Source organism: Dermacentor albipictus, chromosome 7 (assembly GCF_038994185.2).
Source record: "Dermacentor albipictus isolate Rhodes 1998 colony chromosome 7, USDA_Dalb.pri_finalv2, whole genome shotgun sequence".
NCBI lineage: Eukaryota > Metazoa > Arthropoda > Arachnida > Ixodida > Ixodidae > Dermacentor > Dermacentor albipictus.
The window spans coordinates 131,131,240-131,158,235 of NC_091827.1; the positions used below are offsets into that span (position 1 = coordinate 131,131,240).

Genomic DNA, 26,996 nt, shown 5'->3' on the forward strand with positions numbered 1-26,996 from the left:
GGGCGATCGTCGAAGTCGAAAATATCTCTGTAGGCCGATAATACTCGATAAAGGTCTTCAGCCTGCGCAGAAGACAGGTCCGTCGCAACCATTTTCTGTATCTTGGGATCGGCGGCCGAGGCTGGCACGAGAGGCCTGCTAAGCTAAATTTGCCACGTGATGGTCGCCGAGACAATCAACGTTGGCAAGGCAAATACCTTGTGGTATAATTTGCGTCGCCAATCCAAAGTTAAAGATAGGCATGAAAGTGTGGTTCGCAGTAATAGTAAGTATATTGTGAGGCACGGTAGCGTCATACTGTAGTGGAATGTCGCGCAGAGGAGTGATGAGGTACTCGCCATCAGGTACTGGTGGGGAAGACAAGAGTTCAATATGGGCTATTGATTTTGGCGGCAGGCAAATAAAGCCAGTGGGGCGTCGGCGGCACTCGGGTGCATCAGAAGGTTCTGCGAGAATCGGTAACTTAAGGCGAAGGGTACTGGCAGAGCAGTCAATAAGAGCAGAATACGCGGAGATAAAATCGAGGCCGAGAATGAGGTCGTGGGGGCAATGAGCAATCACGGTGAAGAGGACCGGAGTGTGGCGGCCAGCGATGCTAACACGTGCTGTAAACATGCCGATGTTAGGCACAGCAGCGCCATCCGCAATGCGGATGACGCGTACCGACGCTAGGGTGAGGAGCTTGTTCAGTTGTCGTCGGAAGGCAGCACTCATAATAGAAAGATGTGCCCCTGTGTCGATGAGTGCCGTGACAGGATATCCATCAACGTCAACGTCAAGAAGGTTTTGGTTCGTGTTTAACGTGAGCAGAGGATTTGAGGGCAGTGTCGACAACGCAGCTTCACCTCCAGAAGCTGCAGTGCCTAGTTTTCCGGCTGGGCCCGGGAGGTGATAGGCGGCGAAGAGAAGCGGCGGGGTTGAAGGCGTCGAGGTGAGGGCGAGCGGCTGTAGCGAAGGTTCGGAGCAGGAGCATCAGCGGTAGAGGGTTCACGGCGGGTGGCATAAAGAACAGAAGGTCCAAAGGTGCGGGAGTAAGTGGCGGCGTATGTCCGAGGAGGCGGAGGCCATCGGTTGCGGCAGTGACGAGCGACGTGGCCGATGCGACAGCAGTGAAAGCAGATTGGTCTGTCATCAGGGGTACGCCAATCGGACGGGTTGCGGTGAGATGTGGCGGAATATGACTGGCGGGGACGAGGAGGGCCGGTGGAGAACTGGGGAACGCTGGGTTGAGATGTTGAACACACGGAGTTCTGACCCATGTTCTCAAATTCTTGTCGGACTACGGCCTGAATCATGGCAATCGTGGTTGCTGGCGGATCAGGAGGCGTCGTCGAGAAAGCTGGCGAACAGGCGGCCTCAAGCTCGCGGCGAACAATACGGGTGACGTCGTCACAGGTGGTGGCCTGACGCGATCGACCCTCACATCGACGTAGCAGCGGTGTTGGGTAGCGGTGTGATGTGGTGTGTGATACGACGGCTCTTGGCTTGTTCAAGGCGACGGCATTCTTTAATGATGGCGTCGATTGTCGAGACATTGCCGAAAACAAGCAAATTGAAAGCGTCGTCGGCGATGCCTTTTAGGACATGTGACACTTTATCTGATTCAGACATAGCATCGTCAGCTTTGCGGCATAGAGCCAAGACGTCGAAGATGTAGGAAACGTACGGTTCTGTAGATGTCTGAACGCGAGACGCAAGAGCCTTTCTCGCGGCAACCTTGCGGCCAATGGGGTCGCCGAACAGTTCCCGTAGCTTTTCTTTGAAAGAGTCCCGACTGCTGATCTCTTCGTCATGCGTCTGGTACCACACGCGTGGATGCCGCCAAGATAAAAGATGACATTGGGGAGCATAATGGTTGGGTCCCACCTGTTATTAGCGCTGGCATGTTGATATAGCTTGAGCCATTCGTCAACGTCCTGTCCCTCCAGGCCAGAGAACACACCAGGGTTGCGATGTTGGGCAACTGTGACGACGGGAGCAGTCGGACCAGCCGAAGCCGTTGCAGAGGCGGGCTCGTTACCGGGAGGCATGGTGACAAGCTCGACGTACCGACCACTCCGGAGTTCTGTGGCGAGAACGGAGCTCGCTGACCTCCACCAGAATGTTACGTGTAGAAAGACACAGACAAAAGAGGCTGCTTACAGACTATTTACACTAGACTGGAGCCAGAGCGCCAGGCCGACATTCACTCGCGCCAAGGGCACAGACCCACTTCGTCGTCGTTCTCACGGCGGCTCGTCTCTCGGGTATCTACCGATAATATCGTAATAATATTGATACCTGGTGTCAGTGGCACCTAGGGCAATAGCTACTTCTTCTGCATGTGTTGAGCCCGAGGCTTTGAAAGTTAGCCCATCTACTTGGTTTTCCTCGTGAGTGGCCGCTGCCGTATACCACGCCCCCCCCCCCCCCCCCCGTGGCATGGACCTGCCACACCCACGTAGAAGTCTTTGCGTTTGTTGCCATAGTGGCGTTGCAAGGCGTCCGCCCTCGCCTGGCGACGACCACTGAGGTCTTCCCTATCTATCTTTGGGGGGGGGGGAGGGGGGGGAGTCGAACTCTGATGGCGTGCCTCCAGAGTTCGGGCACTCGGACCCGCTCCTGAATGTGAAAGCTGTGTTTGAAGTGGAGCTGGTCCAGCAAATTCCGTCCAGACTTTGTCGGGGCTAGACGTGTGTACTGGCTGGTAAGGTGGGCTTCCTCGAGCTCCTTAAAGGTGTTCACTACTCCCAAAGCCAGAAGTCTCAAGTTCGATGTTGCGACAGGGAGGTCAAGGGCCCTCTTCATCACTTTGCGGAGGATGACCTCGAGTTTGGCTTCATCATGTTTCCGCAGATGGAGATAGGGGACCGAATATAGAAGTCGGCTGGTTACGAAAGCATGAGCTAGCCGCACAGCGTCCCTGCTTCGTAATCCCCCTCTCTTGTTCGAGACACGCCGGACCATTCGGCCCACTTGGTCCCCAACCCTGCGGAGCTTTTCTTGTGTTGTGTCTACTCTTCTTCGATTGTGGATAAAGAGTCCGAGAATTCGGAGCTCCTTGGCCTCATGTATGCATGGGACCACTATACGTATACGTATATACGTATACGTGTTGGTATAAGGTGCACAAATTCTGATTTGTTTGGTGCACACTGTAGTCCACAGTGATCTGCGTAGCGATCCACTACGTGGGCGGCAGCTTGCAGGTTTTCCTCCATTTGCCCTGTTTTCCCCTGTGGCCCAGATGGTGATATCGTCGGCGTACGTCACGTACCGCACGCCATCAGTACCATTTAGGTGGGCAGGGAAATGCACTATCACAAGGTTAAATAGCAGCGGGGAAAGCACAGCGCCTTGTGGCATCCCCCTAGTACCCATTTCGTAGGGTCTATATTCAGTGTCTTGGATTCTGACAAGTGCGGCTCGATCCGTCATGAAATCGTCGATATACTTAAATGTGTTTTTGCCACAGTGGGTCTCACTGAGGTGTGCTAAAATAGTGCTGTTTAACGTTGTCGAAAGCTCCCTTTAGTTCTAAGGCCAGGACAACTTTGTCGTTGTGAGGGTGCTCCGTTGGCTGTAGTATGTCGCTATTGAGTTGTAATAATTTGTCTTGTGCCGACTTGTGTGGGCGGAAGCCGATCATGGTGTCTGCAAAAGTGCTACGCTTTTCCAAATATTCTGAGAGCCTATCTCGCACCACCCTCTCCATTAGTTTGCCCACACACGATGTGAGCGAGATAGGTCTCAGGTTGCCCGTGGTAATTTCCTTTCCTGCTTTAGGAATTAAAGTGACAAGGGATGTTTTCCAATCGAGGGGTATGGGAGTCTCCCCTTTCCATATGGCATTAATGTAGTCAAGAAGGGCTTCATACGCGCGATCCGGGAGGTTGGCCAGCAGTTTCACTGTGACCTTGTTCCGATCGGGCGCAGTGCCTCCCTTCATTTTGGCTAAGGCTGCCTTGAGGTCGTAAAGTTGGAATGACTGATCCATCTCTGGATTATCTCTGCCTGCATACTGCATAAAGATACTTGTCCCTTAAGGTATCTGCCAGTTGTGTTGTTGTGCCCTGGAAATTGTGTAAAGCACGTTGTAAGTGTTTCTGTGTTTCTCCTCGCGATTGACCGGGATCAATCAAGCTGCTGAAGAGCTTCCATGTATTTTTCTTTGACATCTGTCGAGCTGCCGTGTTGCAGCGATCAACCCACTTGGAATCAGCTAATTGAGAGGCATACTCGGAAGCCTGCTGGGTGAGGTCTCTTATGCGTCTTTTCAGTATTTTGTTGTGTTTTTGTCGTTTCCATGTTTTCGTAAGACTGCGCCGAGCTTCCCAGAGATGCTGTAAATGATTATCCACCGCTGGACAGTCCTCCGCAATCTGTATGCATGTCACATGTTTCATGAGCGTTGTCATGAGGCTTTGAGCCCACGAGCTGCACCCTTCTTCGAGAAGACTGGTCTGCGACAGGGACTTACGGAAAGCAATCCAGTCCGGTAATTTCGCCTGAGTTATTGGCCTTTTTAGGCCAATAACTCTTGATTTAGCTCGCCTTTTTCTAGATCCCTGCGTCATGATTAGCATTAGTAGACTCTGGCTGGCTATGAATAACCATGCCGGTACTCTGTATGGTATCCAGTGTATCAGCGAATTCTTCATGTTCCTGGTCCTCCGTTACACGGATAAATTTGCTCGGACGCCCGGCCTATCTAATGGGACCAGTGCAGCGGAAGAGGCTTGGGTTAGTTATTTACAATAGACAATAGTCACGCAACAGTCACCTGTTGCGTGACTATTGTGGCTATTTGCTGTTTGCAGTTGAATGGCAGACTGGACTGGCTCACTGATTAGATTTGGGAGTTGAGCCACTTGCCCTGTTAAGGCCTTCATTTGCTGCTCCAGGGCGGTAACCCGGGCTTCTAGGTTGTTAGTAGGAGACGCGCGTGCCGACGTTACGGTGCTGCCCGAGCACACGGATGCCGAATTCCCCTCGTCTTCCATGGGTCCTCCCGGAATCGGAGTGTTCGTCCTAACATTTTCCAGTGCATGAATTTTGCTAGCAAGCTGCGCATTTTGTCTCCTGAGAGCTTCTAGCTCTTTCCGCATCTCGAGTTCCATCGGGGAAGATTGGGAGGGGGAGAGTAGGAATGAGAGGCGACTCCCGCCCAGTTATTCACCTGTTTTGAAGAGTTACCAAGAGGGGGGAATCCCCTGCTTTGATGGCCGGAGGCTTCCACCCGGTCTCGGATTGTACAGCATTCTGCGTCTTCTGTCCCAGTGGTGCTTGTCCGGACTTGCCTGTCTTCTTTTGTTGGGGTGGTTGTTGTTGCCCTCCCCGTTGCTGCCGCGTTGATGCCGTTGCCGCGCCTCTTGCTTGGGTCGTTGATCCCGGCCGCTTAACCCTTTAAGGCGCCTTGTACACAATTGTGTACGTTGTACTTCTGGTGTTTTTTTCGCGTTTAGGGCACGCAATTTTCTATTAGGTTGGCTTTAGCACATTCCCAAACTTTAAACTGACAACCATGTGCATTTTGGGCACCATGTGTCGCATTTCGGTGAAGATGTTCATATCAAAACAAGAAATGGCGGACGCCGGAGCAGCAAAGAGCGGTGAGTCAAGTTCTTATTTTTTTAGAGCCGCTTTTTTTTATTGTGGCAAGCGAAAAAAAAATTAGACGCGCTTGTGCATCATATGAAGTACAGAGGAGTGATAATTTTATCCCTTCTGAGGAGATGACCGAACGCTAACGCTCGCACGCGCATGTGTACACGATTGTGTACAAAGCGCCGTGGTCGCTGCAGAAATGAAGAACGCTGAGAGTTGCTTTGATTTTCTTTCCAGGTTTTTTGGCCATTCGTCGTTCTTTCTACAATGCAAACAAGTATAAGAAAACCCAAAAGACAGCTGAAAGGCTTTTGGAGCTCATTGCTGATAAATGTTTCAGACGTTGGAGAAAGTGACGAAGAAGAAGCCACGTGCGAAGCGACCGACGCCTGCGTTGCAGCTGCGTTCACCAACCTCACAGAAGAGGAAGATGCTGCTGCAGGGGAAACGCAACCTGAAGAAGTGGACACAGAGTGTTTTCTCCTTTTGTGAACCTGGGTATCTGCAATTCTTGGCTGGACTACCACCGTGACAATCAAACGCTGCCTGGAGCTAAACCCCTATATTTGATGAATTTTCGCTTGCTTGCAAGCTGCCGAAGCATTAATTAAGTCGGTACTACCCGAGAAAAAGCGTGGAAGGCCTTCTCTTGCAGAGATCCAAGCACCAAAACCAAAGATAGGGCAAAAAAGCAAGAATATCGCTTCCTTGCACCGACGCGCACTACGACGACTCCTTTGACCATTGGTCCGAATCCCGCGACCAGAAGGTGCGAATCAGGTGCAATCTCGAGAAGTGCACACGAGGCACCCGGATATTCTGCATGAAATGCGCCGTGCAACTGTGCCTGACGAAAGAGAGAAATTGCTTCCTCGCATTCCACAAGTGAATTATGTGACCACCGAGGCGCTGTGTACACAATTGTGTACGATGTTGCAAATAATAAAGTTTCATGATAACTTTCAAGAATTCGATGGTTTTGTGTTTCTTAGGTCCCAAAAAAGATGTTTATATATAAAAAGATTTTTTCTATGCATAATTGCAAGTGGCGCCTGAAAGGGTTAAGTTTCCGGAATTTTTCTGCACACTCTGCGGATCCAGTGAGGTGGGCTCCTCCGCAGATCATGCAGGATGGTACGCACTCAGGTTCTGCAAGTCCGTCCGTTGTGGAGCCGGCTTGTTTGCCACAGAAGCCGCATTTTCCTTCCTCTGGGTGGGGGCAGTTATCCACCCAGTGGCCCACCGTGCCGTATCTGTAGCAGGCGGGTACGGTCTTATACTGCAAAAGGATAGAAAGTTGTGCGAGTTGGTACGGCTACATGATCTTGGATTGTAGCGCGATGTGAACACGGACACAGAAAGGAGCAAACAGGACGAGCGCTAACTCTCAACTAAATTTTTATTAAAACGAAGAACATATATTGCCACGTGGTGGTGACGTTGAAGAACACAGTAACAATACTGTGAAAGACAAAACTAACTTTTATTGGGCGAACCTGTGCCCGCAAAACAGGCTACACTTATAGCACAATGATAGCGGCGAACACGGTCGGCAATCGTCGAAAATCTGATCAGCGGGTCAAGCGCGTCGGCTTTTATAGATCGGTCGTCGAATGTTCCAGAGCAATCGCTGGGACCCGCATGCCTTCCACAAAGTTCTACGCCATTTGCGTCGCGGAAACATGCAATCAGATTACACAAGGTTCGGCGACAACAGACGGCGGATAGAAGCATCGATAACATTGCAGAAACTTCCGACATATGCAGGCGCGTCCTGCGCTTTGCGATAACATTTGTTAGGTAGTGAAACGTGTCGCCCGATAAAGACAAGGATACGTGTCAATACCCCCCTCTTAAAGAGCATCGACCCGATGCTGCAAACAAACGAAAGTAAAGAAGCACTCGTTGCAAAGAAAATAACAAAATAAGGAAAGTTTGACATCGTCCGTAAAAGGGTTTAAGACGCACCACGTGAACCACTTTAGATCGTGCTCGGTGCCGCTGTGAATGCGAAATGCCGTCTGGCACGACCTCATAATCCAGTGCTCCAATACATCGGACGACCTTGTGGGGTCCGAATTAGCGTCGCAATAGTTTCTCACTCAGTCCTCGTCGGCGTATCGGGGTCCATACCCAAACACGGTCGCCAGGCTGCTACTGGACGTAGCATCATAGGAGGTTGTAGTGTCGGCTTTCGGTACGCTGCCAGTTCTAGATCCGTAGGCGGGCGAGCTGTCGGGCTTCTTCGGCGCGCTGCAGATAGGTAGCGACGTCAAGATTCTCTTCGTCGGTCACGTGCGGCAGCATGGCGTTGAGTGTCGTCGTCGGGTTCCTGCCGTAAACCAGATTAAACGGCATGATCTTTGTTGTTTCTTGCACCGCCGTGTCGTAAGCGAATGTTACGTACGGCAGGACGGCATGCCAGGTCTTGTGTTCGACGTCGGCGTACATTGCTAGCATGCTGGCGAGGGTCTTGTTCAGACGCTCCGTGAGATCGTTCTTCTGCGGGTGGTAGGCAGTTGTCCTCCTGTGCCTTGTCTGGCTGTATTTCAAAATGGCTTGGGTGAGCTCTGCTATAAAAACCGTTCCTCTGTCGTTGATGAGGACTTCTTGTGTACCATGTCGCAGGAGGATGTTCTCGACGAAAAATTTCGCCACTTCGGCTGCGCTGCTTTTCGGTAGAGCTTAAGTTTCAACGAAGCGGGTGAGATAGTCCGTCGCCACGACAATCCACTTATTTCCGGAAGTTGATGTCGGAAACGGTCCCAACAAGTCCATCCCGATCTGCTGAAAAGGTCGGTAAGGAGGCTTGATTGGCTGTAGTAATCCCCCTGGCCTTGTCGGTGGTGTCTTGCGTCGCTGACAGTCTCGGCGAACCTGTGCCCACAAAACAGGCTACGCTTATAGCACAATGATAGCGGCGAACGCGGTCGGCGATCGTCGAAAATCTCATGAGCGGGTCAAGCGCGTCGGCTTGTATAGATCAGTCGTCGGATGTTCCAGAGCAATCGCTGGGACCCGCATGCCTTCCACAAAGTTCTACGCCATTTGCGTCGCGGAAACATGCAATCAGATTACACAAGCTTCGGCGACAACAGACGGCGGATAGAAGCATCAATAACATTGCAGAAACTTCCGACATATGCAGGCGCGTCCTGCGCTGTGCGATAACATTTGTTAGGTGGTGAAACGTGTCGCCCGATAAAGACAAGGACACGTGTCAATATATATATATATATATATATATATATATATATATATATATATATATATATATATATATAGTCCAAACCACACAGGAAATAATCGAGGCATTCCACATCAAAAGATTAGGAAACACTTGCGTTAGCCATGCATCTTGTCGCTGTTAGAATACGAATTTCATTACCTTCACAATACGTGTACTAATCTGAAGTAATCATTTTTTTTGTGTTTCCTTCTTTGACTGCCATACCTCCTGATATGTTTAACTGATGTTTTTTACCGTGTCACGTTCTTATGCTGCGGTTTTTGCAATCATTATATATATATATATATATATATATATATATATATATATATATATATATATATATATATATATATATATATATATGTTCTTCGTTTAAATAAAAATTTAGTTGACAGTTAGCGCTCGTCCTGTCTGCTCCTTTCATTATCCGTGTTCACTTCGCGCTACAAACCAAGATCATGTCTTCTCATACTCCCTGACCGGGACGCATTCATTATTGTATGTAACGGGGAAGTCATTCTAGCTCAACCCCGCGACCCAAGAACCTTTTCTGGCGCCGACGACATTGATGTTGAAGACTGGCTTCAACTATATGAGCGGGTGAGCGCCAGCAACCATCATACTCCCTAATGTGATATTTTACATCGTGTATACGGCACGCGTCTGGTTTCAGACCCACGAGGAGGAACTTACCAGCTGGGACATTTGTAAACAGAAGCTCAAAGATTTGTTTGGCAAGCCTGTTGGACGTTTGCGCGCCGCCCAAAAAGACCTTGTTTCGCGGTTCCAGACGTGCACTGAATCCTACCTCACATACATCCAGGACGTGCTCGCTCTGTGCCGCAAAGTGGATCCGAAGATGTCCGAACCAGATAAGGTTGCACATGTCATTAAGGGCATGGCAGGTGATGCCTCCCATCTCCTTGCGATCAAGAATTCTTCCACTGTGCAAGCCATTATTACCGAATGCCGGTGGTTTGAAGAAGCCAAGAGTCGCCGCATTGCCCAGCCATTTCCCCGCCTTCCCAACACGGCTGCTACGTCCACCTGCGAAGACCTCCGCAGTCCGCCCATGCCCAATCGCTCTGATCCTACATATCATCCGACGTGAAATAGAAGCCTAATCTCCTGTCACGACCCCAACCCATGGCCCCGACAATTGCCAGGCGACCGTCTCATTGATCCAGTCCGTCGTGCGCCAAGAATTGGCCAACATTGGCTTGACTAACGTCTGCTCAATTAATCGGCCTGACTACACTCCGTCCAGCACTGTCATACGCACCCGCAGCCTGAATGCCCCAACGCGGTATCGCAACCCGGCCGAATGGCGTACTCCAGACGACAGGCCTAATGCTTCAATTGTGGCCGTATCGGCCATATTTCACGTCACTGCCGGTCTTCGTGGAATTTGATCCCACGGCCCTCATGCTGCTCCTCGGTTCCCCCCGCAAACGCTGCCAGTAAATTCTGGTGACACTTCTCTGCCTAACCGCTCTAGCCGCTCTCTTTCGCCACGTCGCCGCTTCTCCCGATCGCCTCCACCTCGCCGATCACCGTCTTATAGCTCCTTCCGGCGCACCCTTCCGGAAAACTAACGGGTGCAGCACCTGGAAGTGATGCTGCCAAACCGACCCGACGAAAAAATCCTATTCTGACCTTGCCCCACATCGGAACCTCGTTAAAGTGAACGTGAATGGTGTACCTGTTACGGCTCTGATTGACACTGGCGCGCACGTATCTGTAATGAATGCTCAGCTTCGGAATCGTCTCAAGAAGGTCCTCACTCCTGCTCCGTTGCCTGTGGTCCAAGTCGCCGACGGTGGAACACCAGCCGTTATTGGCATGTGTCCGGCTCGCGTGAATGTCGCCGGACGTCATACTTCTGTTTTATTTTATGTTCTAGAGCACTGGGCCCTCACGACCTCATCATGGGCCTTGACTTTCTGTCTACTTATTCCGCTTTGCTAGACTGTTCTGCTGGTGTTGTGCAACTCGCTCTACCTGCCGCTATAGACCCGCCCGATAGTGCTCCGATACGGCTATGTTCCACAGAGCATATTCGCCTCGCTCACCGTGCCGTTACCTACATAGGTGTCTCCCCCGTTCCACCTGTACCAGACGGTGACTACATCGTATCCCCTAATCCGGATGTCCTGCTCTTGCATAACGTCGATTTTCAACACACCGTCACTACCATTTCGGACAACACGTCCTGCCTTCCGCTTGTGAACTTCGGACTCAGTACACAAGTACTCCCGCGCGGAATATCCCTGGCGCAACTAACGCCAGCCAGAGACTACCACATTTCAGCTTCAACTTGTGACAGCTCCTCGTGTTCAACGCTTGCTTCGCCCCTTGTCCCTTCAAACTTGAATGCCTTAACAAAAAAATTGGAGGACGCTTAAGCTTCGCCTTCAAGAGTGGGACGCGACAGCGTTCCCGTCGACCCGCCAAGGGGTATAAGACAATGCGCTACGGCACAGCGATCACTTACGATGCGCCCCGCATCGGACTTAGCGCCCACCTATCACGCGGTGAGCGTCGAGCAACGCAGCGTTCGGCGCGGCAACGAAACGTGCGCCTGAGCGAACGGAACGAACCAAAGAACTCGGTGTCTCGGAGGGGAAACGATCTACGCCAACCAAACGTCGTGATCGGCACGGGCAGAGAGATAGATAGTAATCTAAACCGGGAGAACGCGAAGCGTCGTCAGGGGAGAGGGAGTCCCGCGACGCGCCTGGCAGCGGTCCCAATGCGCGCGCGGCGCGCCTCCTGTCGGGGCAGCGCCGTACATTGAGAGGAGGGGGTCTTCTGTGTTTGCCGCAAGATGGCTCTGCGTGTGCGGAAAGCGCAGAAGAAATGCAGCGGAAACGCACTTCGCAACTCGTGTAATTGTGACTTCTGTACGTTACATGTTCATAATTACCGATATACACCGCAGTATAACTTTCCACGGCTCGTTTCGAAGGCAACACCGCATTCACTAGAGGCGCGTTTGCACTGCTTGGAAGCATCGAACTCGTGGCTGAGTGGTAGCGTCTCCGTCTCACACTCCGGAGACCATGGTTCGATTCCCACCGGACCAATCTTGGAAGTTGCTTTTTATTTATGAAGCGCCTGCCGTGATTTATCGCTCACGGTCAACGCCGACACCCGACGCCGACACCGACGACACCGGCTTTTCTGCGACACGAGCTCCTTAACGCTATCGCGTTAAAATGATTGCTCCCGTTCTTCCGCCCCAGCGTGCTCAAGAACTACTTTGCCTCCTTGCCTCATACTGGGACATATTCGACTTCGGAGAGCGCCTTCTAGGACAAACATCTCTCGTAAAACATCGAATAAACACCGGTGATGCGAGCCCGATCCATCGGCAACCCTACCGCGTCTCGCCTACTGAACGACATACCATCCAACATGAAGTTTACAAGATGCTTTCTCGAGACATCATCGAACCTTCTTGCAGCCCATGGGCATCGCCTGTTGTACTAGTTAAAAAGAAGGACAGCAGTTGGCGATTTTGCGTCGATTATCGACACCTCAACAAGGTAACAAAGAAAGACGTCTATCCGCTACCACGTATTGACGATGCCCTAGATTGCCTGCGTGGAGCACAATATTTTTCGTCCATCGGCCTTCGCTCCGGCTACTGGCTAATTGCCGTCGATGACATGGACAGCGATAAAGACAGCTTTTATTACTCCCGATGGCCTGTATCAGTTCAAAGTATGCCCCGGCCACATTTGAACGAATGGTGGACGCCCTCCTACACGGTTTCAAGTAGTCCATCTGCCTCTGTTACCTGGAAGACGTGATCGTTTTTCCGCCGACTTTTGCGACACACCTCGAACGCCTATCGACAATCCTATCTGCTTTCCGTCAGGTGGGGCTACAACTAAATTCGTCCAAGTGCCACTTCGGTCGTCGGAAAATTTCTGTGCTCGGGCATCACGTACATTCTTCTGGTTTACGCCCTGATCGCGATAAAATACGGGCAGGGAAAGATTTTCCCGTGCCAACATGTGCCAAAGATGTTCGCAGCTTCTTGGGCCTTTGCTCCTACTTCCGTCGGCTTGTCCGAAATTTTGCGGACGTTGCGCGCCCTCTCAATCAGCTCCTCAAGAAAGACGCTGCATTCATTTGGGGCCCCGAGCAAGCTGGTGCTTTCACCGAGCTGATTGGGCTGCTTACGTCCCCGCCCATTTTTGCTCACTTTGATGCGTCAGCTCCAACAGAAGTCCGTACCGATGCCAGTGGCCATGGTATTGGAGCTATCTTGGCACAGAAACAAGAAGGGCGAGAACGTGTTATTGCCTATGCCACCTGCCTTCTTTCCTCTGCGGAGAGCAATTATTCTATCACCGAACGCGAGTGTCTGGCTCTCGTTTGGGCAGTGGGTAAATTCCGCCCCTAATTGTACGGCCGCCAATTCACAGTCATCACTGATCACCACGCTCTGTGTTGGCTTTCGTCCCTCAAAGATCCTTCAGGCCGCCTTGACCGCTGGGCTCTGCGCCTTCAAGAATACAACTATTCAGTTGTATACAAGACCGGCCGGATACATCAAGATGCGGACTGCTTGTCGCGCCATCCTGTCGACACTCCTCACGTTTCCGCGGCCCGCATACCTGTCACCGTCCTCTCCCTGGCTGCTTTTCGCGAGATTGGAGCCGAACAACGTCGGGACGCCTCCTTACAAGACCTTATTCAACGGCTCACGTCAACGATGCCTGATCCTTCCCTTCGCATGTTTGAACTCCAAGATGGTATATTGTACCGCTCTAACATGTGCCCGGACGGCGCTGCCCGACCCTTCGTTGTGCCTGAGCATCTGCGTCAGACTGTTCTCGCCCAGCTTCATGATGTACCGACTGCAGGTCACCTTGGCGTGTCACGGACTTATGAAAGAGCGTAGGTTAGCTTCATGATGTACCGACAGCAGGTCACCTTGGCGTGTCACGGACTTAGGTTAGCTAGGGCGTGTTGGTATACCATAACTGAGGTTTTTTAGCGCTCGAAAAGGGACGAAAGACAGTGGCAACACGCGGACACAGCGCTTGCCCCTGTCTGACCGCGTTCGTCGGCGCTTCTTTTGACCTGGTCTATACCGTGATGTCTGCCGTTATGTCGCTGCGTGTGACCTTTGCCAACGACGGAAACAGCGGACCACACTCCCTGCTAGTCGCCTTCAACTACTTGACGTACCATCAGAACCATTCTTCCGTGTAGGTGTTGATCTTTTAGGCCCTTTACTATGTCTGCTTCGGGAAACAAGTGGATTGCTGTAGCAACAGACTATGCCACCCGATATGCAATCACACGGGCTCTTCGACAAGCTGTGCAACCGATGTCGCCGACTTCCTCCTAGAGAACGTCATCCTTCACCACGGCGCCACTCGACAGCTCCTCACCGACCGAGGCCGCTACTTTCTAAAGTTTTCAATGACATTCTACACTCGTGCGCGACTAAAAACAAAGTTGCTATTGCTTACCATCCACAAACGAACGGTCTAACCGAGCGCCTTAACCGCACCCTTACTGACATGCTGTCCATGTATGTCTCCGATGACCATCGCGACTGGGACGTTGCGTTGCCGTTTGTTACTTTCGCCTATAATTCGTCTCGCCATGACACCGCAGGCTTCTCCCCATCCCTCCTCTTGTTTGGCCGCGATCTTACGCTACGTTTCGACACCGTTCTGCCAGCTAGTCTGAAGTCCACATCCGAGTACGCTCGTGAAGCCATCCTCAAAGCACAATAAGCACGCCATATTTCCCGACGTCGACTTGTGGAGTCGCAGGACAATCAGCAGCGCTTATATGATGCCCGCCATCGTGACGTCCATTACACACCGGGCGCGCTGGTTCTCCTTTGGTCGCCGACTCGACGCGTCGGCCTGTCGGAGAAGTGACTTTCACGCTATTCTGGCCCTTACCGTGTCTTGCGTCAAGTAACTGACGTCACGTACGAAATCGCCCCTCTTGAGCCAACCGTGGCTCAGCAACGCTCCGGCGTGGTCCACATCCCGCGTCTGAAGTTGCATCATTCGCCCGCCTCCTAAGCAGCACCGAGCCGGTGCTTCAGCCGGCGAGGGCCATGTGACACGCTGACGAAGATGTTATAATGCTGGTCGGAAGAAGACGACGCTCTGGACTTCGCGCGCTGTCCACCATGTTGTCAGCTGCTACAATTATTGTAAATATCTTGTAAATATACGTATGACTGTTTATAACCCCGTAACAATATCACAACGATTAAATGTTTTCGAAAATTATGCATTCTTGTGCACGTACAAGGCATTACACTTTCGCGTGATGGAGCTGGGGATGCTCAAAAAGATGCTCACGCATTAAACGAAGCCAATCATTAAAACGACTTCACGCCCATAAATGTACTGTAAGTAAATTGCGTCATCGTAAAGTAAAAAGAGTTATATAAGATAAACAAATATTTGTTGTGCACTTTTTGATCGGAGAACCAATAGTGCACTCGAGTGCCGCGCGTGTTTCGCAGCTGCCTATACGACACTCTTTTGTCCCCGGCAATATGGCCGCAGGTGGCTTCACTCACTCCCATAAGCGACCGCAGCTAATGTAGCTGGATGGATGGAAGGCAGGAGCGTCCCCTTTGAAACGGGGTGATGGCAGTTGCCACCATGCTCAGCTTATTTTATGCGTTGCATATTGCAATCACTCAGTTCAGCCCTTGGGCGCGGCCGGACAGCCACCATTGACCTTGAGCGCAACCACGTGACGTGACGTCACGACAGCCGGAGGAAAAGCTGGGCCCCGACTCACGCGGTCGCGCGCGGCCGCAGCCACCACCTGACTCCCGCTCCTCCCGCTAGGGGCGCTGCGCCGGCGCATGACGTCACGTCACGCGGTAAAGCTAGAGAAACGACGGAGCATATTTTATTAGAATGTGAGGACGTCTACCCAGCGGTCGATTGAGGCACCACTGGCCTCCTTGAAGCCCTTGGGTTCAGCGGGAGCAGTGGTAAAGCAAACAGGTACGCAATAGACATTAGTAAGAGGCGATTGGAGGATTGGTGGAAGAAAAGTAGGAAAACGACAAAAGACGGAGACGTACAAAAACACAGTTTGCAATAGGGGATCAGAAAATTTGGACGTGTTAGTTCTTAGTGGTTTTTTTTTTCTTTTCTTTTTTCATTGGTTAACCTAGGTAGGATATCAGGCAGCATAGTAGCAAGAGCTCGGTGGCGCAACCCACCGCCCCGTTCCAAAGGGGACGCTCATAACATCCATCCGTCCATCCATCTATCCACGTCATGGAGGAAAAGCTGGGCCCCAACTGGCGCGGTCGCGCGCGGCCGCATATTGCGCGGCCGCGCAATATGCAACGCATTCTTGGCTTAACCAAGCTAAGCCTGGCCATTTGTTGTTTAACTGTGTTGTAAGTTATTAAAATTAGCCATTTTCTTTAACTACGTCTTCCTACACTTTAAGCCTTATGTCACCTCTCTGCTTTTGAGCCAGAAAACCTCCAATCGCTTTTTGCTAATTTCCACCGCATATTTATTTACAAGACTATTGTTATCTCTGAACCCTAGGGTCTCGGGAAGCGTGACTGTGCCCGCATCGACATCGGGATGGATACCATCACATTTTAGTATGAGGTGTTCTATTGTTTCTACAAATTTACCACACACAGTACATGTGTCTTCTTCTTCGTTAAATTTCTTTTTTATAGCTCCGCGTTCTAAGACATCCTGGCCTAACATCAAAGAGTAGATCACTGCCTCTTGAGTTATCATAAAACGCTTCCTTCCTGACCTGCTGTTTCCAGTCCCTATATAGTTCAACACTATGCTTCTGTTTCATTGAATTTATCCAATTTTTACCTTCCACGTTTCTAAGCTGTCTTTTTAATGCTCTGTCTTTCTCCGTCCTCGTGTCTGGCATTCTTACTGGTTAGCTTCCTAGTTTTTTTCCGCCATTGTGAGTCAACGCTCTTCCTGTATAGTTATTTAAATACCTTAGCTGCCCCCCTGTTGTGGTCCAATTTCCCGAGGCGTATTTCTTATAGGATTTTACTGTGAGCCACATCTGCCGCGCGTGCCATCTAGGAAGTTCCTGTAGCAGACGGCGCCCCAGCTAAACCGTGACGCCGCGGCATTCATGAGGTGAAAAAATACTGCACACGCGCGGAAATAAAACCTACTGGTGCCTTTTTGGTGAAAAACGAAAGAAGGGCCCGAAATGCTAAATCTAGTCCTTTAGATTCAAATGAGCGCTGAAAGAAAAACGCTCAAGAGAGCGGAATGAGGGTTAGATCGCTTCGATTCCGCATGTTTACCTTTCGTTCGTTTGCGCTCAATCACCGCGCGAGCCTTGGTAATTGCTTGCGCTTAATCCCATTTGCCCTGTGAATTTCCTTGCTTCTAAGTGTGCTGCGTACACAGCGGTTACTTTGAACGAATAATTCGTGTAGGAAAGAAGGCTGACAGTCGTTTGGACCGAAAAACTTTTGACATAACGTCGCTGAAACGTGCGACCCTCACGGCAACTAAACAACACCCTGTGTATGTGTGGAAACGAGTGCGCCAACAGTCTTTTTGCCGCTGTGTGTGTCTGTCGTGTAGCGATTACACGACGACTCTTGTGTTTTTTGGTTCAGTGCTACGAGCCAGTGCAACTGTCGTGACATTCTGAAGCGGTAGTATGGATCGTGTCAGCGAGTCTCCTCGATCGTGTTCGGGCTGCCAGCGCGATCTAATCTCGCGGCACGCCAACATCGAGCGTAGTGTGTGCACGTGTGTGAATAGGGTTGACTGTTCTCGTGAACCGTTCGACGTCGCCACGTAAACTTGATTCATGACGCGCATTGTTGTGTTGATGCCTTTTCGCCTCCGTGCACCGCTAAAGGCCCGTAACATTTAGAGGGCCCTTATACGAAACGCACGCGGATTGGCCTAACTATTACTGCACTGTGTTTTGCTGGCGATCCGTGTATCGCTTCTGCGTTTTTCTTGTGTTAATTTGCAGTTGTGTGTTCTTCATCAGTAAAATGGCATCGCCGATTACAGAAACATCTTCCAGTGTAAGGGAAACTTGGAAGGAACGAGCTCGCAGGTGCATGTAATGTACTTCGATATACTGTATTATACTTTATTATTTGATGGCCAGTAGCAGTGGCTATGCAGTATTTGTTTTTAAAGGCAGAGTAATGCAGGCACTTAGGAATATATTTATTCACATATGCAATGCACAAAATACAATTAGGATATGCAGAGTTGGAAATGACATGTAAAGCGCAGTTAACTACGCGCGCACAAACACAGGAAAGTGTAAAAGTTGAATTCCCTGCTAAAATTTGTGATTTCTTATCGCACGTAGCGCAATGCGGATATTTGTCAGCGCGTTAATGCGCTTCTGCCTCACTATTAACTTGCGTGCTAGGTCATACTGCACTTGCAAGTCAACGGACTCATAATGCACTAAAATCAATAATCTTCACAAACTTCGGCAGTCAACATTCATGTGCGCTAATGAAATACTATCGCAGTTCTACACACACACACGTGCATACTTTCTCTCGCACCTTCGTGTCGCTCTATGTTACTTTCCTCGCATAGTCGTGCAGTAACCGATGGTTCAGTCTTCCCGTCCAATTCTGTGCAACCGTACTTTTCTTCTGATTAGGTTCTGGCTGCCGCGCGGGATGCAAGATAACTTCTGGCCATCCTTCGTCCGATTTCGCTACCCAACCGCACAGCAACGGAGCATTTCGTCCCGGAACGAAATTATCGCAGCAATGTGCATAGCACAACAGGCGAAACGCGCGCACTTCGCCCATTTTCATGGCGGCAAAGGGGCGGAGCAAGGTCACATGTCACCGATCAGCCTATCGCTGGCGTCGTCGGCTGGATCAAAGCCTTTTTCTACTTATTATTATTATTACTATTATTGAGGGACTTGAGCCGCAGCGGCTGCTACTCCAGAAGCTTTAGTACGAGCGTACATAACCTCCTTGTTTGAAACATACCCGATACGAAAAAGTGGTGGTCCCTAATTAATAAACATAATGAACTGGTCCGATGACAGGATTCAAACAAAGGGCTCCTAACACAACAGCTCGTTTTGTACATAGTCAATTTACGTTTACTTCATACTGCCACTCCACCTACGGGTATTACACTTGGTGTAATATTCTAATACGTTGCCATCGCATTCGTTGCTTCGCCCTTATGGCGATATTGATATTTTTTTACTGTGGAAACCGCCCGCGCACGAAAGTTTAGGGCTTTGTCGTGGAGGTGCAGTGCCAAAGCACAAATCTCAATGTTCATTTACAAAGTGACAAAAAAATTCTGCTGCAAGCATATGAGGCAAACCAGGTATACTTACTTGTTAGCTATGTTGTTGTTAAGTCGGCTGTTATGCAGGCAAGTACAGAAAAATAAGACTTTCTATTAAATAACTCTCATCAAGAAAAATAAAGAGAGAAACTTCGCCAGACCTGGCCCTTCGTAACGTGCGTCTGCTGGTGCGCGCCTCGTGCCACTCGGCCAGTCGAGCGGCACTTCCCGTACGATTGTGCAATGGCCGCGGCTATGGGGAAATGGCATGTGTGCAACAAAGCTTTTTAGCAGAACAGTCTTCCAGAGCGCGAAATGGTTGAAGGCTTTTTTTTAATCAAATATTGTGTGTGTAGTGACTTTTGAAGGAGAGGAAGAGAGAAGTGCAGTGCCGTAAGCGTCTCTCAGAGGAAGACACCTCAACAGCACTGCACAGGGAAAGGGGAGTGGGGAGAAAAAGGTCAGGGAGAGAAGGCAAATATTCCACCGGGATAGCTGCATCAGCAAGCCATGCATCTATTTTATTTAGTGACGCTGAGATCGAGTATCTCAAAGGGTTCATGCAGTTCATTGATTTTTTCCATGTTTATGATGGCGACGTATTAGTTTCATCAGTTCTTAAATAGATTTGATGGCGCCTTTCTTTTTCACTATTGCTGAGCTTCAGTTCTGGCACTTAAAGTGCATGCGCACGCACAAGTAATCTTGAAGGGTCCCTCCTAAAGCACCTAGGACATTTTTAAACATTTCAAGTAAACGCGCATCGAGTCCAGAATGCCGTCACGATCAACGGTGCGAAACGCGCCGCGGGCGCGCCACAAAAAAAAAAAAAAAAAGCAATCCCGTGCTCCTCTCAAGGCTTTTCCGGTATCCCCAGCGCTCGTCGTGGCGTCACCAGGGTGCATCTGGTGACGTCACCAGGAGCCAGACGCCATGGATTGGTCGAAAAAGAACTTCCGATTAGTCTGCATCGCTCCCTGCTATCCCTCGTCGTGTTGCTGGCTTGTGCGCGCTCGCGTTCCAACACATTCGTGCCGGTCTGATTAGCTGCGCGCGCAGAGTCCCATGGCGATGTCTAGAACGTGTGAGGTGGTTCATTCATATGATAGAGCAGGCTACAATTTGCAGGATTTATCGCTGTCAGAATATAAAACACTATTGCTTTCACCTCTGTAGAGCGCGTTTGTGAATTATTAATGATGTATGTTATGTTCTTTTTTTTGTCTATGTTACCAAGTGTATATCATTTAATTATTTCAATGCCGCAGTGTGTTTTGCATTGCTATTGTGGAAATATGTCACTTTTTTTCATATATTGCATAACTGCATTGCTTTATGGCCACGATATAAATGTAATTTATATGGCGCTTGATGTGTTGCCCCATGCAGCCATACTGTACCTAAAGGGGGTGAGGTTACGTCAAGCCGCGTCTGTGTCCACTCCTCTGTACGTGTGTGTGTAAATGGAAATCAAATCGAAAGCACCGACTGGCCCTCACCCAAAAGCGGCAGCGGGTAGCCCAGAAGCGAGGAGTCGCGGCAACTGCATGTGGGCAGAAGAACTTCACTTTAGCCTAGTTGGCATTTACTGCATATCATATTGTCCGCAAATAAAGACGGGGACAGAGGGTTATGTGTTCTCTCCCTCTGTCCCCGTCTTTATTTGCGGTCACTATGATATGCTGCAAGTGGGCAGTGTTCTGAAAAGCGCTTTGGCGGTGACTGTGCCACGTGACATTTGAAGGAGCACTCGGCGAGGAGGAGAGACTAGCCGACGAACGGAGCGCAGCGAAGGAAAGAGCGAAACGAGGGAGGGCCGCGTTTCCATCATCAAACACGCATAACTCCGTGATAACGGCACCGTTCCGAGAAAAAAAATTATCGTGGTTACGTGTTCGTTGCAGACTCGTGGTGTTCACAACTAAGTTTCGGCCTCTGGGTGGTTTAGGGGCCTCTTGAAGCCCGGGTGAAAATGTTAAGGTGGATCTGGCGTCGCAGATTCGGTGCAGAAATGCGATATGGCACTCAGCACACAAAAGCTGTGGTTGGCTGCAATGAAATTTCATTTGCAAGTCGGCGCTCGCTTGGTGTCTTCTTTTTCCGTGTCCTTTTAGCGCAGCTGCTGTCGGCGGCCGGCGGCGAGCGTCGTCCGTCGTAACCGAGCGCAGGAGGGTGTACCCGATCGGAGGAAGCAATCGCGAAAGCGTGAGACGGGCTTTGCGGCGACGATGGCTACGAGATGGCGCCAAAGCAGCTCGCGCCGTCTGTGTGAACACGGCGCTGCATGGGCGGACGTCTGTCTGCCGTGGCTGCTGTGAATCGCGTCACCTGCGCGCCGCCTCTCGTAAAAATCGCTCCGTTTGCAAAGCACGGCACGAGACAGACTGTCCGTTTAGGAATGCATCATGTAACCGCGCAAACAACAAAGGGCAAAGAAAGAAACACACAGAACAGGCGCGGATTTTTTTTTTTTTTTTTGAAGGCACAAGGACCACAGCAGTCCTGTGTGTTTCCTTCTTTGTCCTTTGTTGTTTGCGCGGTTACATGATGCATTCCATTATCGACCACCAACTAGCCCGCCTATCCCTGGTAAATTTAGACTGTCCGTGCCAGCCAATGTATCGCTAAATGAAAAGACGTATACAGCTGCGCTCAAATTTCGCCTTAGGGAGTATCGTTATTGTCGGTGAATTTTTTGTGCTGCGTTTCGCCAATTACTTCACTGATCCGCTCCATATCACCACCTCGTCGAGCAAGGACACATCACGTTACAGTGGATTCCAAGCTACTGTCGCGTAATGGGCAATGAACATGCCGACGCAGCAGCACGATCTGCCCATGAGGAGGACTTGCAAGACTCCATTCCACTCTCAAGAACAGACGCTGCAGTGAAAATTCGTGTGCTTGTACATGAAGTCTTCAGAACTTTATGGAACACACCAAGCTTGCAGCACACACGTCTACACCGACTGGACGCATCCCTTCGACTTCGACCCCCATCTGGACTCTCTCGACTGGAGACAGCAGCACTTGCCGACTGTGGCTTGGTGTCGCTTGCATTACATCTTTCGCGTTCCGAGTCGGTATAGACGAGAGCGCTGCTTGCAGTCACTGCGGCGGCGAGGAGACTGTAGATCATGTACTTTGCCACTGTCTTCGATACAGCGCGCCCCGGCTGTCACATTGGCACGCCTTGACGACAGTCCACTTTCAGAACAGTGGGTCTTGGAATGCCGACACGAACTGTCGTCGCACCGAAAGTCGGTCAAGGCTTTGTTGACCTCTTTTACGTGGCAATGCCCTATTAGAAAGACTGTAAAGATCCCATTCCGTCCTTTTTCATATTTCTTTACGTTTTTATTTTTGTCACGCTCTTCTTTACGTGTTTACTTGCCTGTTCCGTTCCCCAAGTGCAGGGTAACAAACGGGAGGTTTTAACTCTGGTTAACCTCCCCGCATTTCTCTCATATCTCTCTCTCTCTCCATATTTCAGATGTCCGCTCCACAAATGTCTTCTAGCGCGGCCGTGGCTGCGCATATCGCGTCCTATAGCGTGTATGCGGCAAGTGCAAAAGCTGGTGCGCCGAGACGGCTGGTGTCTTCACGTGCGCTTTCCCAGTCGTGCAATCAGAGACGCGTTGAAGCGAGGGGCTGCACGAAGCGTTCGCTTGCAGCGGCTCTGGCCACCGTTGTGACAGAGCGCGTACGCGGTCGAGTGAGATCATTTTGCCGGTGCTTGAGTGACACGTGCAGCGCTTGTTAGTTTAATTAGTAAGCGAATTTTGATTGCAATTTATACGAACGATAAAACTGTGACCCTTATGTCGTGCAGTTGTGTACTGCTTTGCTAACGCCATTAGTGCTTCGCATTTCGAGAGCAACCGCGACATTAACGAACAAATAAGTGTCGTAGAGAAAACTGCCAAGATGCGCTTCGAACGCGCCGTGTGCGCATTTTGTCACGCAGGCGGAGCCCGGCGCGAGCGAGGCGCACGAGTTCACCATCGCCTTCCTGCTGACGGGCGTCTACAAGCTGGAGCTGAGCTGCCAGCAAGAGCAGCTGGCCCGGGACGACGAGCGCGTGTGGAAGTGCTGCCCGCCCATCGAAATCACTGTGGCGCCACCCCAGCAATAAAGCTTTGTTGTTGCGCCTGTGTTCCTCGAATTGCTTGCATGAATTCTGGACATCATCTGTCCCTGTCCGTAATTTGTCACTGCCTCTCGCTCTTCGGAGTCTTCGCATGGTGGTTCCGTAGTATAGCAGTTGAGGGGCCACTGTTCACGCTTAGTACGTACTGGGTCGGGCGCCGTCTGGGAAAGGAATACGCGTAGGCAGGTGGCAGAAGACAGTTTATTTTCTAAAAATATGCGGATCCCACGTACTGTGGGAATCGGTGTAAGCGAAGCTTTGAATGCTGTTTGCTTTAATTGACAGTAATCAGCGGTTATGTTGGCAGCGAATATGTAATTTTTTCAGCGTTTAGTGCAATAACAAGAGCGGTGAGTTGATGTTTAACTCTACCTCGCATGCACCACTGCTGTTCGTGTGCGTAGTCCGCAGAACACACAGGGAGAAGTATTCGCTTGAGGCGTTGTTGTGCGTCGTTGTTCATAACCTCTGAGCGGGTTGAGCATTATCAATGCCTCACATGATACATCGCATTGTGGCGGAAGCGTTAAACATTAATTGAATTATGGGGCTGTACGTAATTCCATTATAACTGTAAGTATACAGTCAGTTTGAGATTACGGACTTGACCTTGCTGTTATTTCGTCCATGGCCCAGTTTAGGCGACTACAGCAAAGCGCAGGACGAGCTCACACCTGCTGTATCGGCCAATAATCGCAAATGAGGCACGCATGCGGGTTCCGCGAAGAGGGGACGCGGGCAACACTCACGCGGGAAGAGAAAACGGGTTAGTAGCTGCACCGTAGAAAAGGCACTAGATCTGCACCCTCGCTCGGAACAAAAGGGTACCCGACCCGAGCTGAAGGGGAGCGTTCGGGGAGACGAGCGTGAAGATGAAAGTTGGGTGCTGCTTGAGGCCACCGCTAATGCCCATGCGCTTCCCGAATGTCCCGTCGACCGTCTCGGTCACGGAAATTGGGCGACGCGACGCTGCCCAGCCGGTTTGATGTTGGGCATCGGCATGCGCCTTCTAAGAATGCCCATGAAAATGGCGGTAGCTTTAAACCACTTAGCCGGCTACGGCCGATGGATGCTTTTGTGCGCGATCGCCATGGGGTCCCAATTATGGTGTTTAGATTTCAAGCGAACCGGCACACAGCTGCACGGGAGACAGCTTTCTCAGTACTGGCAGGGTAGCCCGCTTTCCGGTGGATATGCAGCCAGTAATCCGTGATTTCATGGAAACATTCTCGGCAGCTTGCATGGCGGCCGCTTGCAGGTGAAAAGAGGAAGACATCAGGGGCCGATACTCCCAGCCCAACGTAGGGGAGAGGGAGGTGGCACGTGTCTTTGAGAAATCCTGTCCCCTGGCGTGTTGTAAAGATTGCCACTGTTTCCGCAATGCCGTGTACGGCACGAAGGTTGTTGTGCTATTGGTTACAATGATGTGAACTCGCATGTGTGATTGGCTGGTTTGCGACTCCACAACTGAGGGCTTACGTCATGTTTGGTTGTGTGGAGAGAGAGCGGAGCTTCGTGCTTGGACTCGGACAGATGCCTCGGCGTTTGAATAAAACGTCACTTCGTCGGACAACGGCTCTTCCTTCGCGCTGCCACCGTGCACTCGAATCTACGAGGGGCGCTGACTGCGGACCTTCCCTCCTTGACTAGCGTTGAAGCTACCAGAGGACAAAGGGAAAGGAAATTAACTTACACACCGTATCCGTACGTTTCGCTGTGTAGCTCCTGTTATGTGCGGCGCTTCCTTCGGGCCTGGGTTTCCTCGACACTGAGTGAACGCGTCGGAGCCATTTTGCTCGCGCCCGTTTACGTTCTCCTTCTGCACGCCTAGCCAGGATGGATGTTATGAGCGTCCCCTTCGGAATTCGGGTTAATTGCGCCACCAAGCTCTTGCTATTAAACTGCCGAATGTCCTACCTAGGTTAAACAAGAAAAACCGCATGAACTCCCACAACCAAATTTTCTAATCCCCTGTTGCCAACTTTGCTTTTGTATGTCTCCGTTTTTTGTCGTTTCCCTACTTTTCTTCCACCAATCATCCAATCGCCTCTTACTAATGCCTATTGTCGCCATGTTTGCTTTTCCACTGCTCTTGCTGAACCCAAGAGCTTCAATGATGCCAGTGGTGTCTAAATCGACCGCTGGGCAGATGTCTTCCCATTCTAATAAAACATGATGTATTGTTTCCCTAGCTTTACCGCAGCAAGCACATGCTTCTTCTGCCTTCTTATATCTAGCTTTAGACGTGCGTGTTCTAAAGAATCCCGATCTCGCTTCGAAAAGTAACGAGCTTCCCTTTGAGTTATAATAAATTGTTTCTTTCCTGATTTCGTTTTTTTCTCTTAAGTAGTTACTCATGGCAGGTTTCTTTTCCACTGCCGCCACCTATGAGATTATTTCAGCCTCTCTGACTTTCCGCTTGACGTTCTTTGTTGTTGTGTTGTCCACTCTACAGGCTCTCTCCTTGTTTCTTTCCTCCACTGTGAATCAATGTTTTTCCCCTACAGATACCTCAACACTCTCCCAGCCCATTTACATTCTTTCATATTCCTCAGTCGTTCTTCATAGTCAATTTTGCTGCGAGCTTCCCTCACTTCAAAACTAGTCTAGCCCATACCACCCTGCACAGCTTCGTTTGTAGTCTTTCCGTGAGCGCCCAATGCGAGGAGTCCCACTGACCTTTGGTTCCCATCGAGCCCTCATTGTACCCCTGATTTAAAGCAAACAACCGCATTCGCAAAAGGTAAGTCTTAGAGCCATTACACCTTTCCACATAACTCGGAGGACCTCGTACCTATTGTATCATCATAGCGCTCTGTAATATTTGGGGTTTTACGTGCCAAAACCACTTTCTGATTATGAGGCACGCCGTAGTGGAGGACTCCGGAAATTTTGACCACCTGGGGTTCTTTAACGTGCACCTAAATCTAAGTACACGGGTGTTTTCGCATTTCGCCCCCATCGAAATGCGGCCGCCGTGGCCGGGATTCGATCCCGCGACCTCGTGCTCAGCAGCCCAACACCATAGCCACTGAGCAACCACGGCGGGTATAGCGCTCTGTGCTTCATTATGGCTGCATTTCTCTTCCCCTTCACTGTTATTGTTTTTTTCCTGTGTTTCCATATATCTATTGCCTTCGTTTATCCATATACCAATGTATTTATATTCTGTTACCCGAGGTATTTCCTGGCCCTGTGTCTCCACTGTCTGTTCACTGTTTTCATTGAATATCATAACACCTGATTTTCTAGCACTAAATTTCAAACCTAAATTGTTGCCTTCCTGCCCACAGATATTAGCCAGACGTTGCAAATCACTTTGCTTGTTAGCTAGCAACACGGTGTCGTCCGCATAAAATAAAACTGGGAGCTGCTGCTCTATTACTGTACCCGCCTGTTTGTATGAGAGATTAAACCCGATATTACTTCCTTCTAGCGCCCTCTCCATCCTCACCGTATACATCATAAACAGCAGCGGGGATAAAGGGCACCCCTGCCTCAGTCCGTTCTTGATATGAACTTTCTCCTCGCTCCTCATCCCTTCCCATTCAACGCAAACGGCATTTTCTAGGTAAATCTCTATCAAAAGCTGTAGACAATCGTCACCTAAGCCTTCCGCTTCCAGAATATCCCACAAAATGTTGCGGTCCACGCTGTCATACGCTCCTGTAATGTCTAAAAAGGCCACATACAACGGTCTGCTTTCTCT

General features: G+C 50.3%; 2 protein-coding genes across 5 annotated transcripts in view; one reads left to right on the forward strand and one right to left on the reverse strand.

Annotated features, from left to right (window-relative positions):
* brun (trafficking protein particle complex subunit brun) overlaps positions 1 to 23,296 on the forward strand; it is a 663,235-nt gene extending 639,939 nt beyond the window's left edge. For all 4 annotated transcript variants that reach the window (XM_070522710.1, XM_070522707.1, XM_070522708.1 and 1 more), the window contains one exon: positions 23,105 to 23,296. In XM_070522710.1, coding sequence (XP_070378811.1) covers positions 23,105 to 23,272 — 168 coding nt within the window. In that variant the 3' untranslated portion in view covers positions 23,273 to 23,296. The remainder of the gene's footprint in view (positions 1 to 23,104) is intronic.
* The window catches only part of LOC139048163 (mitochondrial-processing peptidase subunit alpha), a 364,881-nt gene that overhangs the window by 20,908 nt on the left and 316,977 nt on the right, over positions 1 to 26,996 (reverse strand). The window lies entirely within an intron of this gene.